A 13664-nucleotide genomic window follows, 5' to 3' on the forward strand; every position below is an offset into this window, starting at 1 on the left:
CAGCGCTAAATAGCGCCGAATTTCGGCCTAGAAAGCGCCAACGAGCGGAGATGCTCTTACCTCACTTGCTAGGACAGGCGTTTTTGCTCACATGTACATATGCTCCTGATTTTTAAAATGCATTTTCAACATATTTTAAAATTTTAAAAATTCCGACAAACAATGTAGCACATTCGTCTTGATGTTCAATCGCAAAGGCATTTCACGAAAAGCAATATTTTTTATATAAGAAAAGGTTGGTGCTAAATAAAAACTCTTCAGTACACATTTTCTTTAGACAAAATCTGGTGCTAAAAAGGAATCTTCATGAGACATTTCCTTTATCTTTTTTTGCAGATGACACAAGAAAAGCCGATTGTCAGCGAAACTTGATGTGTACACATAGAATGTCAAAAAAAATTAAAACTTGAAGTGTACACATAGAATGTATGGGCAAAAAATTTATCCAGAATTTTTGTAACGTTTTAAATTGTTGTTTACGGTGGCAGGAGCATATGCACATGAATGCATCTCCGGTTAGCACACCACTTCTCAAATGGAACATACATTCTAGTTCAGATACAATAAGATTATTCATATAAACGGGAATACAACTCTGGTCATTTAATCGCTGCACTTCAAAAGCAAATACAAACAAACAAAGGAAAGCAGTTTCCTTGTTCCAACAACGAAACAGATTCAGCTAGGTACTTATCCATTGGAGAAATAGGCTTGCATCAGCTCTGGCTCCTAATACATGCTGCCAAGCAATATATTCGCAATGCTGCATTAGTATGTAGAGAGAGTGCCGCAATGGGCTTTTTTTTATTCAAATCTGGACTAATTGATTCTAGTCCATTAAGAAAGCAGCATCATTCATACTATGCAATGGGGCCACTCTGGATGCGCTTGAGGGTTGGACAAACAGCCTGTAGTCTGCCATAATCCCACGAGCTTATCTGTTCAGAAATAGAAAGGCTTCTTTAGAACAAGGAAATTCAGATACAATTTAACTAGTAATGCACACCAAATATTAAAGCTTACTTTCAAACAAGAGTGTACATTAAGGATCTCCAAAGCACCACAAAAGGATAGTGCAGATTCTAGTTCCTCCCCTTGCAACAAAGTGCATGCCTACAAGAGAATGATACTGAAAGAGTTAAGTGTACGCCACAATACCAGATAAAACCACTGTTTTAAATAAGTGCCTTATATTTACAATTATCGATATTTCAACTCCTGATAGGCTGCTGTTTTTATAGACAAGATGTCAGTTTATGCCAGCAAACTCCATTTACGATTAACAGAAGCATTGTAGGAGTAGTAATATTCCTAATTTCCTATACATTAACTAGCCAGTACGTTTTGATAACATAAGTTGCATGAAGAATAGTACCAAAAGTTGGAGGTTTGCCAATCTTGGGCAATCAAGCTTCAGAATCTCTAGTGCACTACAATTGCTGCAAAAAACAAGTAGAATAGTAGATGTAAATGCATAAGCCGTTGGACAGATAAACTTGGGACAGCACGGAAATGCACACTAGTACTACCTCAGGTTTAAACTGTAAAGGTTGGAGCACTTCAGATCAACTTCCTTCAAATTTATAGACAGATTAAGGTTGATTTTGGACAAATTCAGGTAATTCGCCATTGAAGGAATAACAACTTTCTTAATATTTGGACAACCAGTACAGTTGAGAACTTCGAGCAGATAATCAGGCCTCCCATTGATATCTTTAATCTTCTCTGGTGCAGAATCAGAGGGGTAAACATCAACTGGCATATCAATAGACCAGGAATATTCTGAACCACACACCAATTCATGCAAGTTTGTACATCCGTTTAAGTTCACATTAACCAAATTTGTACAGCATGCAAGCAGCTCTTCTATTGCATTCTGCCCAATAGATGAGTAGGACAGATCAAGCTCAACAAGCATCGGAAGAGCACCCTCTCTGTAGAGTGGATCTAAAGATGAATCACTCAGATACTTGCAAGCTGAAAGTTTCAAGACCTGCAAAAAGAACACAAATTGTAAGGACGCAGTAATTCCATTCTTCTGGAACATATCTACGCCTTTGCAACATTCAGTTAATAAAGCATCACATGGTAGTAACGTCAAAATGCTGGAACAATGCATTTATAAGATAGCACAGACATGAGCTTGCCATAGCTGCTCTAACTAAAAACTGCAGTAGATAATATATACTAATCCGCATGGTTTTCAAGGAATGGCACTATTGCCACAAGTATGACATTAGCAAGTCAAGTTCAAAAAGATTTTTCATTTGTTATATGTTGTATGCGATAAAGTTTCAGATGGGATGGATTCGGGATGTCCGCCTACGCTAGAGATTCATCCAATTATCCCGCTGTCCCATGAATCCCGGTCCCACTTGTCCCACCAGAATCACACCTCTTCCTACGTTCCCACTCAGCTGCACGTCGGCGTCTGAGAGCCATACGAACAGATCGCGCCGCCGCTGCACGCGGCGTTTCTCTGCACGCCGTGCTATGCCAAGGAACACGACGGCAACTACTTCGCCTCAAGCCACCGCCGCACGCAGGTACATCTCCGCAGCCTAAGACCCACGACGAGAACATGTGACGATGTCGTCGAGCTCCTGCGTGTCCATGGCGGACACGGCAACGACGGCGGCCATGACACCACAGCGTAGACGCATGTGGTGGAAGCCTGTGATGACGCACCGCGTGCGGAGCGAGGCGGTGCTTGAGGGGTGGACCAAGCGGATGCGCATCGTCGACCTGGGTGTGGCGCGACGGCGCGCTGCCGCGGCCGTGCGCGCGCTCCAGGACGTGGCCGCAGCGCGTCACGATGCGGCCGTGCTTTGGCGGAGGTAGCTGCGCATGGTACCCACGAGGTTGGAGGCGACGCGCTCCGGCGGCTGGAGGCGAGCGCGCGCGTCGACGAGGATCGTCATGGCTGTCCGGCGGCTGGCGGCGACGCGCTCCGGCGGCTGAAGGTGTGTGCGCGCGTGTGAAGCGGGCGACCTCCATGGACACCGAGGAGGGCTGCGGCGAGTTCTCGTGATATTGTGCGATACATGAATCCCGTCTAGAGCGACCCCCGTGTTGTCCATGGCCTGCGCCAGAGTGCTCAGAGGATAGAGGCAGGAGGACTATCGGGATGTCCATGGGCTACGCGGGCTCGTCCCCCTTAGCCCGTACAGTATATGTAGAATTTGTTAGAGGGATGACTGATGGGATGGGACACGGGATTGATGGATCATCCCATCCCACTTGAAACCGTAGTATGCCAGGGTCTACACCATAGGATATCTTACTAAGTGGTAAGACAGATCAGGTACATACCTTTAACTGTGGACAATTGTCAAACACCGGCTTCAAGTTCATTAAAAATGTATATGATAGGTCAAGAAAAGTCAGCTTATGAAGACATTGTAGAGAAGATAATCCACTGATGTCAATGGATAAACATGACGACAGGATAAGATGTTCAATAAGAGGGCATGCCTCTGCTGTTCTAGACAACGAATCATCCATAAGCTGCCTGAATATGGAAAACAAAGTACAGAAACAATTATTATCAGCCAACAATGCTCAGCTGTTTGCCCCAAAATTTGCAAAGAAAGGAAATTAGAAGCACCAACCTGCAGAAAGAGGCATCTAAAGATGTCAAGTGAGGACAATTAATTGAAGCCTGGGAGAGGACACCACAGCCCTTTAGCTCCAATATAGACATATTTGGAGCCTCTATATGTAGAACGCTCAACTTTGGACAAATTCCAAGATTTAGGGATTCGAGACCAACCTAGAAAAGAAGTATATGTTAGACAGTACAGATACATTAATTTATCTAGCTAATTAAAATATGCTCTTTTGTTCATATCCATAATGGTTTGCTTCAACACTTTTTCTACAAATATATGCTTCCATCAATTGACCAGACAAAACACCCTCTGCTAAGCATAAGAAGTTGACCACCAGCCCTATCTACCAAAACAACAAATCAAATGGCTTTCGCAAGTCCTCACAAGGGTAATCAGATAAATAAAATTTGTAAGCCCAACAATAAGCTACAGCATCCTTTGAAACACCATTTTAATGTCCATACATCAATCAGATAAAATTAAGGCAACTAGTAGAACAAATGGACCCAGACAAACACTCAAACTAAAAGCTACTCGCTTATTTTTCAAGGTCCTGAAAGAGTGGTATTCAACCCGGTTCCGAGAGATGGACCACTTATCATACACAATAAAAGGTTGTTCATATCAGTTAATTTGTTTCAGAGTTCCAAGAAAATATGCTGAATCTCGTAAGTGTAACGGATAAAAATACTCACGGGACAAAATGATGCTCTTTCAAGATGATCACAACCATCAAGATTAACCATTTGAAGCTTTGGACACGCAAGTTTCAGGAATGTCATCGAACGGCAACCAGCAAGTGAGAGATTAATCAAGGAGCTATTATTCAGTTCCATAGCACTCAGACTCTGAGATAAGAAAAAACATCAAGTGAACTTAATATATGAAAGATGCCACAATCTTCTCGGAACACAAAAATATGTGAATACATAGGTTAAACTGTAGCACTATTTTTGCAAAAAATGTAACAATGTCACATCTTATCTTAACAACATAGCGATGTTTTTACTTTATTTATTTGAAGTTCTAGCTTTGTCCTGAGTAAATTCTCTTTAAGCACGAAGTCTACAAAAAAATGTGTCAATACCTACCAACATCAAATATATAGTCCAGAAACTTATTTTATGAATAAACTGATATATTTTTCTATAGACTTGGTCAAACCGAAGAATTTTGACTTCAAAAAACTTAGAACTTCAATTAATTTGGATTGGATCAGTAAAAAAGTAAGTGTTCTAGCACAGAGGTGGTAACACTTCATATGAGTGTAAGGTGCATCTGCACACAGCATACCTCACAATTATCAAGAATTAATGACCTGAGCATAGGGCAACCACCCCCATCACTGAAAACTTCGCAAATTTCATTTGTCAATGACTCACAATCACTAAGATCCACTTCAGTTAGATTGTGGCATTGCAAGTATAGACTAGAAAGGCTCTCTTGTTTTTGAAGCACCAGTTTCTGCAGGTAGTCGTAAATTTAGGACACGATAAAACCCATGTAAATCAGTAAATATAATGGCAAACGAAAACATAAGAGCTAACCTGAAGGGCATTTGATGTTATGGTGACCGAACAAAGTGCTGAACATCTGGAAACTTTGATGTAAGAAAGAACAGGGCTCCGCAGATTCAAATCGGCAAACCTAACATGGCAGGTAATACAATCAAGTAACAAACAAGGACGAAACTTGTAAGAAAACAGTGTGAATAACAAACATAAAGAAAGCCAGCTACACTCACTTGCGCAGGTGCACAAGACTAATGTTTTTGAGATGTGGCAGATCCAAGGACACAGATGTCAGCAGACTACAATTATCAAGTTGCAATGCCTGGAATGAAAAGAATTTTCCATTGATTCTCAGGAAAAACAGCAACATAATTAACCACAGGTGAACTGAAGCACTACCTCAAGTATACGACTAAAATATATTGCACTCATTGAAGCAGATGTTATTCCCTCGCAACTTGATAGTCTCAAGTCTATCAACATCGGAAGCTTTACCGACTTCAATGGAAACAAAAAAAAAAGTGTCAGACATATGCTATGAATAGTGATAGGGAAGATCTAACGAAGACATAAAAGAGATGGAGTAAAATGAACCTCAAATGAAATGTTGGGGCAGTTAGATGCATCAAGAACAGAAAGACTGTGACATGCAGTAGCTATCTCACGCAATGTCTCATCAGTAACACATGAACAGGATGACATATCTAGTGATGTTAACAGAGGACAGGCTGTAGCTGCTTGACGAATTGCAGTATCAGAAAGCTTATGGCAGGACTGAAAATCTAATTCAAGCAATTGAGGACAATTGAGAGATACATGAGCCATGCCAGTTCGTCTCAGAGACAGTATTTGAAGTTGTGAACATCTGGAGGTAAAACATCATACATTAGTTAAGAAGGCATACAAATATCTCAAGGAAATTAATTGCGCAAATAATCATTACCTGATAGATATTCTGAGTGCGCGACACTTCACAATTTGAAGTTCACGCAGTACATCATGATTAACTGTTACTTCTTGAATGCCACTACCAAGAGATGCATCACTGACTGTTAAAGTATTCAGCAATGGGCATTCAGCTAAAGCTTGAAAAAATGTATCTCCCAGCTGTCCCTTGCCCATTGTTAAGGTCTTAAGATGCCTGAAAAAACCCCAATTTGGGAAATATAATAAGGACAGTAACATTTCAACCACAAAGAAAGAAATCAACAGGAAAAACCTTAAGAATGTTATTGCGTTCATCACTAATTCCTCTGCTTCCATGACACCAGACAAATTGAGAATTGTCACATTCTGATAACGGCGGCAAATATTAACAACTGCAAAAGCAACATATCAATAAACCATGTAAGCAACACAGTAGTAATTCAGTGGGGTCACAAAGAATATGAAGGTACAAAATGAAAATGGTTAAACTAGTTCGCTGCTGCAGCCTTAATGAAGGACACAAAGTTAGCTCAACAGCTTAGTATAGAAATTCTGCCATTGTTGATTGAAATATATAAAAGCATAGTCAAAGAGTTCTAAAAAAACAAATAACAGACTTCAATCTAAATAAAATTGTAAGTGCTTGATAATTTACTTTAATAACAAGAACTTAAAATCAGTGTACATGAGTGGTTGGATACGAGAAGGGTAGTTTGGCTAGAAAAGACATCAGCATAAAAAATGGAACAGCAAGAGGAGGGTACAGGTTGTGTACTGCAGATGGAAAGTTGGCAACAAGGACATAGGATAGTCTTGGCTGAACCTTTGATTAACAAAAATATTCTCCCACTGGAAACTCAAAGGTGCTCCCAGGTGGAAAGAACAATCTTTACGAAAGTCAAAAAAGAGAAACAAACATGAAGTTGTTCGAGTCCTTAATGTGCTTGCAAATTAGACCTGTTTTGCCCCGTATTAAAATATAAATTTAGCGCTCAATTGTATTTGTTTTTTGGACCAATGAAATGATTTCTCTATTTCAACAGGGCACCAAAATGTTGTCTGAGATTTGTCTCAAGCATATACTCCCTCCGTTCCATGAAAGTTGTCTGAGATTTGTCTAGACGCTAAATAGCATCTATATACATCAAATTTTGATAAATCTCAGACAAGTTTCATGAGACGGAGGGATTAGATGATTTTACAACAACGACATGTGATTTCCTCTTGGAATTTTGTTTATGCTTCTAAATATATATTTTAAATCTACTATTCAACCTATGACCAATTTTACCTCCCTCCCACCATCCTAATGCTTCGAAGAAAATTCACATTATATTTAAGGACGCCTCAGCACTAATGCAAAGGCTGAACAAGGAGAATGTGACTTCACCGTACAAGAGCAAACTACCATAATTAACTAGATCAGAGGGCAGACAATACCACTAAATAGAACATGCCAACAAATCATATCCATCTGGTTATTCCACGTGACTGTTTCACTGTTATCATTGCATTCCTAATGGTCCATGAAAGTGGGAGTAGATGAGTAAGTTTATACCAGTCACTATCATGGATTACATATCATCACCTCCTTACCTGTTGGATATATGACTTACCGAGTAGACATTATTTAAATCCATTTCAAACAACAGTTAATGCGCATGCCACATGCATTCATTGAATAAGTAAAAGCAGAACAGAGCAAACAAATAAAAACAAAAACAGAGCACGATAAATAGCATACAGTTCTGCAGAGATATTCTGGTGTTCTCAAACTTCAAACATTTCCAGAAATCTTCATGTACACTAGAAGATTGCCACTGCTTGCATGCAGCGCCTGCTCTACATAAATCTTTCTGGCACAAGAAAGAGAATATCTGGAATGGCACATTCAGAAATATTAGTAAGAATTTAATGAAGTAATACTAATTTTGCAAAAGAAGTGATAATAAAACATTCAGGCGCACCAGGTGCAAGAGATCATCAGATAGGTCCATTCTTATTTCAGTATCTTCTGCATTTTTTCCGCCTAATTTTTCTACATCGCCGACACGCTGATTATTGGTCTCCCTTGGTATCTCCTTTCCACCATCATTTGAGAAAAGTGACAACCCAAAATCCAATTCACTTTCCAGACAATGTGACAGCTTCGGATGATCATGATGTTCAGAAAAAGCATGCAAACATGGTGGTTCAAATCCAAAGAGCGTTGCATTCACACTAGAATGTTGTGGACTTTCACTGCAAAAAATGAGTAATGAAGATAAGAGTACTAATCAAATAATGCCTTTGATTAGCAAGTAGAACACAATTTCGGTAAGACCACTTATCTCCAAAAACAAAAATATCTAAGCAACTTCCTACAATCCATGTAAGTAATTAACCGTATCAACGAAATAGCTTTATGAAGAAATCAAATACAATCCATCAAAAAGAAATGAAGCAAAGTAACTAATATTCAATCATAACATGTTCACAACTTAAGTTTAACTCCAAAAAAAACTGTGCTAGTCCAAGTATAACCATTGCAGCAGCAGTAATTCACAGACTAAGACAAAAATAATCAAGTGATGCAGTCCACTTTGACACTCATGCGAATTTGTCCTTCATTATTCTAATGGCATACAGAAAGAAAACCCTAAAATGCAACAGTGATCTAAATAATCCAATATTTTTTGAACTTCTGTAACAACATTATGCAAACATGTAGGAGACACTATCTGGAATAATCTAAATACCAGAATGCAAGGATGCAGGAGACAGTATCTGAATAATCTTAATAAGAGAGGGAATGTGCATCGAATAGAATATAGAACTCTTCGCCACGCAATATTTATTGGAGAAAGCAATGTACTGAGGCAAGGAATGTCATGTAAGTATTTGATGCAGCGTAAATGAGGAACAAAATGAACGGCAAGAACAGGGTGGTAGGGGTTAACATGACAAATACAAAATATGTAAATGCGCATTTGTCTATATTCCTCTTCCATTCTGACTTTCCACAGTGCAATGCCAAACATATACTTGAAAAGGCCACAAGTAGCAATCCTCCACCTTAATTAGTTCAGCTCTTCAGACATAAATTATACCTATTTTCCAGTTCAAAGGATTGCCTACAAACTAGTACTAGCAAAAAGAAATCCACACACAACAAGTTCCCTAACAATGCTAAACACATCTGCAAGTCTACAATACAGTATTTAGAATACGCAGTATTTGAGCAACTTACTCGCCAAAGCCTAGCACTCTAGGACGTTTATTGTGCAGCTCCCTCTCTCCATCCTCACTCTCCTTATCTTCCTCGTCATTGTTGCGGTCCTCTGCATCCGCAGCGCCTCGCCAAATGTCACCGAACCTGAGAGGTGGGACAGGTGGTGAGTCCCAAATCCTCTCAGCAGCCTGCGAACTCCCAGCCTCGTCGGGGCCCCATGGAGGGAAGACCATGGTCCATCTCAAGGGGGGTGCGGGCAGGGGCGGTGGTGGCGGCGGATGCCACCCCCGCGGCCCCAGCGACAGTGCGAGCTCCAGCTCGTCCCGCTCCTCCCCATCCCTCTCCTCGCCCTCGCCGCTTCCCTCCACGCCCTTCATCCTCCCCCCGCCCACCATCGCCTCAAGCCACCGTACTAAATCCAACCCTAGAACTACTCCATCGGTGGCATGCCCAGCCAAGTTCCGGCCGCCGAGACACCAACCCTACACGAACCACGAGCAGACCCGCCCGCCCGATTAGAGCTCACGCCTTGCCGAATTCAACCAAATTTAGTCGAATCGGATCAAGGGTTGGAGGTTGGGGGCAGATGTTGACGCGCGATACGGGATGGACACGCCGGCAGCGGCAGGGTGGGCAAGGCTAGGGAACGCGGCGTCCGTACCGGAGCGGTGGCCTGCTCCTGCACGGATTGGACGGATCTGCTCGCCGCGAAAACGGCGGTGGCCGCTGGCTTGCGAGCACTTGGGAAAGGAAGGGGGGCGGAGGAGAAGGGTGGGACAGAGGGGGGCACTGCTTGGGCCAGGGGAGTTATAGGTTGCGGCCATTATGTACCTGTTGGATTTTGCTGACTGACATGTGGGTCCCAAATCAAATGTGGCCCTACTGTCAGCGAATTACTGATTTTATTGAGCTTTGCTCCTGTGTGGGCCTTGGTGACGACACATCACCATCAAGCATCTCCACTCGCGTCCCCCAGACCGTGCACCAAACGGCGACGGATTGAGCGTTTTGGGGACGTGTTTTGTTCGCGCCGCGTTTGGAGGACGTCGCTCCCAGCCGCGTTCCCCAAACGCCGCCCCCAAACATTAAAATACTCTCTGTTTTGTTTTTTTCATTTTTATTTTACTAAAGAGAAGAAACATTCCACAAACTACTACATAATTGGGAACGTGGTTTACACGAAGATATAATTTGGAACATGGTTTTCCACAAACTAATACATAATTTGAACCATGCTTGACACAAATTTAAAAAAATTGCAAAATAACTAAACCTAACTAGGCCGGTCATCGCAGGTTTCGTGTGTTCGATGCCAAGAAACAACACTCGCACGCACACCCAGTCACCCAAACTGGAAAATCCAACGGTTGACGGTGCCCATGTTGGTTCTTTCGAGGAAGAACAACCAGAAACCTCCGTGCCTATTTCGCTGCGAAGAAACAACACTAGTCATCGTCCTCCTCGGCGCTGTCGCCGTGGTAGTGCCGGCGGCAGCGCGTCTCGTCGAACACCTTGATGCTCATGTCCCCGTCGCCAAGGTAGAAGAACATGAGCACGAAGCCAGCTTCGAGGTGGTGGTAGTGTTGTGGGTATACTTTATGGGTATATCAACGACGTGGTCTAGATCCGGCAATCCCGGGTGGCCCACGTATAGTGATGGTGGCATATGGCCCATCGGGCGGCCCAGTTGCTGTTGATAGAAGATGGATGAAGTCCAGCCCAGGAACAGGAGCCGGATCTCAATCGACCTATGCAGAAGTTGGATCCGTGAAGGCCCATGAAGTATCCGGATCCACTACGGCAAGTAAGGAAAGGTGGATCCTTGACGTGCACTGCAATGTAATATTCTGTAGTTAGGCATCTTGTATTCTGGCTAGGACTCTCCGTGTAAACCCTAGATCCGAGCGCCTTTATAAGCCGGATCCTGTGAGCCCTAGAGGCACAACCACAACTCAACTGAACAACGCGAAAGTGCCCAGATAATTCCAGACAAGCAGCAGTAGGCCCTGTCATCGTGCAGGCGTTCCGAAGCTAGGTAACTCACGTACCACCGTCCCGAGGACACTCCGCCCTATGGCCCCTACTTCTTCTTCCCCTCGTGAGGATCCCTCCTCCGAGGCACCGTCGAATAGGCAACGACAGTTGGCGCCTACCGTGGGGCCAGCGGTGTCTGGAGGCCGAAACCAGGAGGGTTCCGCCATGGGAAGCTACGACGAATCTATCGCTATTGGGCGTGTCCTTTACGTCGGGAACTTTCCGATCGTCCCTCGGGACGAGTGCTGGATTCCGGCTAAAACCGACCCCATCAAGCTCTCCATCGTCCCAATCGGCGGCATCCACATCTTCATCGGCGAGACCGTCGACTCCGACGGAAACGCCTTGGTAAGTCACACTGACGCGACCGCCGCTGAGCAGGACGCAGCAACTTCCTAAGGAAGATTCCGCCTTAGATCTGGAAATTTCAAAACCCACCCAATCCGCCCCTGAGCAGGAAATTACGGTGGAACACCAATGCAGATTGAGGCTTCCGGAGACAGCGACGCCCCGGATCAGCAGGAGGCTGTCGGAGACAGCGACGCCCCGGATCAGCAAAAGGATGTCGGAGACAAAGAAGAATCCATCCCTTGGCAACTTAAGTCCAACTTCCGACGATGGCTCCTCGATGGACACAGAAGAGTGCAACCGCTTGACAAAGGAGCTGGAAGATGGGGAGAAAGCTGGGGCAGAATCCGCTCCGCCTAAGGAAGTCCTTGCAACCATAACTGGGCTGGAACAGGATCCTAACGATGAAACTACTCCGACTGACCCCGCACTCCCAGGCCCGTCCAACTCGGAAACTCCGCCTTCACGGTCACATCGCCGCGCTGCGCTGGATCCTGTAGAAGGACTTGTCCTCGAGCACGGGGAGTACCTGTCCCCAGAAGAGCTAGTCGAGCAAGCGGGCATAGGTGCCATCGCACACTCAGAAATCCTGAACAAGCCAATAACTCCAGATGATGCCGCAGATCCGGAGGCCTTAGAATCCAAAAGGAAGGAAATGCTGGCTACCGCCAAGAGATTTTCTAACACCGCAATGGCGATGCTGGAGGAAAGGAAAGAGGCAGAAGACGTCATGAATAATTTCCTCAAAGGAGAGCGTGAAGCTGTAGAATCCCTGCAGAAGGCCAAGAAACTCCGAGAACAGTGGGAATCTATGATGGGTGATGCCCCCAAGGAAGCAGACAGGATCCGACGGGAAGCTATCGCCCCCCGCAAGATCAACTTTGCAACCCCCACCGATCAGCAGCCGCTCACAACTCCAAAAGACAATATGAAGAAGGCTGCGAAGCTCTTAGCCAAGAAAGATGAGGAAATCGACATCAACCACCTCCGTACACTCGTAGCTTCAGCAGTGAAGCAACAGAGTAAAGCAGACAATTCGCGCAGGTTGGAATCCAACCCGGAACACTGTGTGTCCACTGCGCAGAAGGACGCCTCCGGAAGGCAACATCGTGATGATGAATCACGCACCGGATCCACAGAGCATAGAAGAAGGACCAGAGAACATCCAAACCCAATCCCGGTGCCCTCGGAAACACCTCCAACGGATCAAAAAAAAGGGAAAGGGCCCGATGTACACTGGAAGGGACAAGTACCAGAACCCGTCACCTCCGCCCCGGATCCCGCGTCCTCCTCCGCCACCTCGCCGTTGTAGTCCAGTCGGAAACACCAGACCCCATGGGCCTGGTGGAATCAATATCCGCGACAACGTGCCGCCTCAGAGGAATCGGAACATGGAGCGCACGCCTGAGCCTCGCCGGAGCCGGAACGAAGAACGCGAGCCCGAGCCCCGCAGGAGCCGGAATGACGGAGGCGACCCTTACCAAGGAGAAGGTAGCCACCGAAGCCGGAGTCAGCCGCAGGAAGGGTGTAGGGAATCTGAAGGCGGAAGCAAAAGGTCCCACAGGCCCCCTCGCAGATCTCCCTCCCCACCACCTAGTGGAGGAGGTGGAGGCGGCGGCGGAGGCCGGAGATCTCGCTCCCGTTCGAAATCCCCTCGCAATGGCCCGCGTGATGCACGGGAACGTCTCAATGAATACAGATCCGAAAACATTGGCCCAAAGTGCTTCGGCAAGATGATCCGAGAGGAACCAAAGCCAAAAAGCTTGAACCTCAAGCTACACGGAAATCTGAAGCATTACGATGGCAGTGAAAGGCCCGACACCTGGATAGAGGATTACTACAATGCAGTGATCTTCGCCGGAGGGACCCCCCAACATAGCATGCCGCATGCTCCAGTTGTACCTTGTCGGTCCAGCCCGTACTTGGCTCAGTGACCTCGAGCAGAACTCCATCTTTTGTTGGTTTGACCTGAAGAATGCCTTTGAGAAACACTTCAGGGGCACCTACAAAAGACATGCTGAA

General features: G+C 44.7%; 1 protein-coding gene across 1 annotated transcript; it reads right to left on the reverse strand.

The window, feature by feature from the left end:
- Window positions 1-427: 427 nt before the first annotated feature.
- On the reverse strand, window positions 428-10023 carry LOC124650392 (F-box/LRR-repeat protein 15). The gene is made up of 17 exons (XM_047189925.1): window positions 9279-10023; window positions 8017-8290; window positions 7794-7926; window positions 6342-6441; window positions 6066-6263; window positions 5717-5987; window positions 5522-5620; window positions 5356-5444; window positions 5159-5258; window positions 4905-5075; window positions 4307-4459; window positions 3612-3772; window positions 3313-3511; window positions 1530-1993; window positions 1376-1439; window positions 1024-1113; window positions 428-938 (listed from the first exon to the last, which is right to left on the reverse strand). The coding sequence occupies exons 1-17, from the start codon at window positions 9653-9655 to the stop codon at window positions 861-863; spliced, it is 3021 nt and encodes a 1006-aa protein (XP_047045881.1). The 5' UTR covers window positions 9656-10023; the 3' UTR covers window positions 428-860.
- Between the last annotated feature and the right edge of the window lie 3641 nt (window positions 10024-13664).

The sequence above is a fragment of the Lolium rigidum genome, chromosome 4 (genome assembly GCF_022539505.1).
Source record: "Lolium rigidum isolate FL_2022 chromosome 4, APGP_CSIRO_Lrig_0.1, whole genome shotgun sequence".
NCBI classification, from domain to species: Eukaryota; Viridiplantae; Streptophyta; class Magnoliopsida; order Poales; family Poaceae; genus Lolium; species Lolium rigidum.

Excerpts from the sequence above, each read along its gene's own strand:
- LOC124650392 (XM_047189925.1), bottom strand. The coding sequence starts at position 9,655 with ATGGTGGGCGGGGGGAGGATGAAGGGCGTGGAGGGAAGCGGCGAGGGC. Across the intron at positions 5,621-5,716 it reads GCCCCAACATTTCATTTGAG|TCGGTAAAGCTTCCGATGTT; the intron begins GTTCATTTTACT and ends TTTCCATTGAAG. Across the intron at positions 939-1,023 it reads ATGTACACTCTTGTTTGAAA|ATAAGCTCGTGGGATTATGG; the intron begins GTAAGCTTTAAT and ends ATTTCTGAACAG.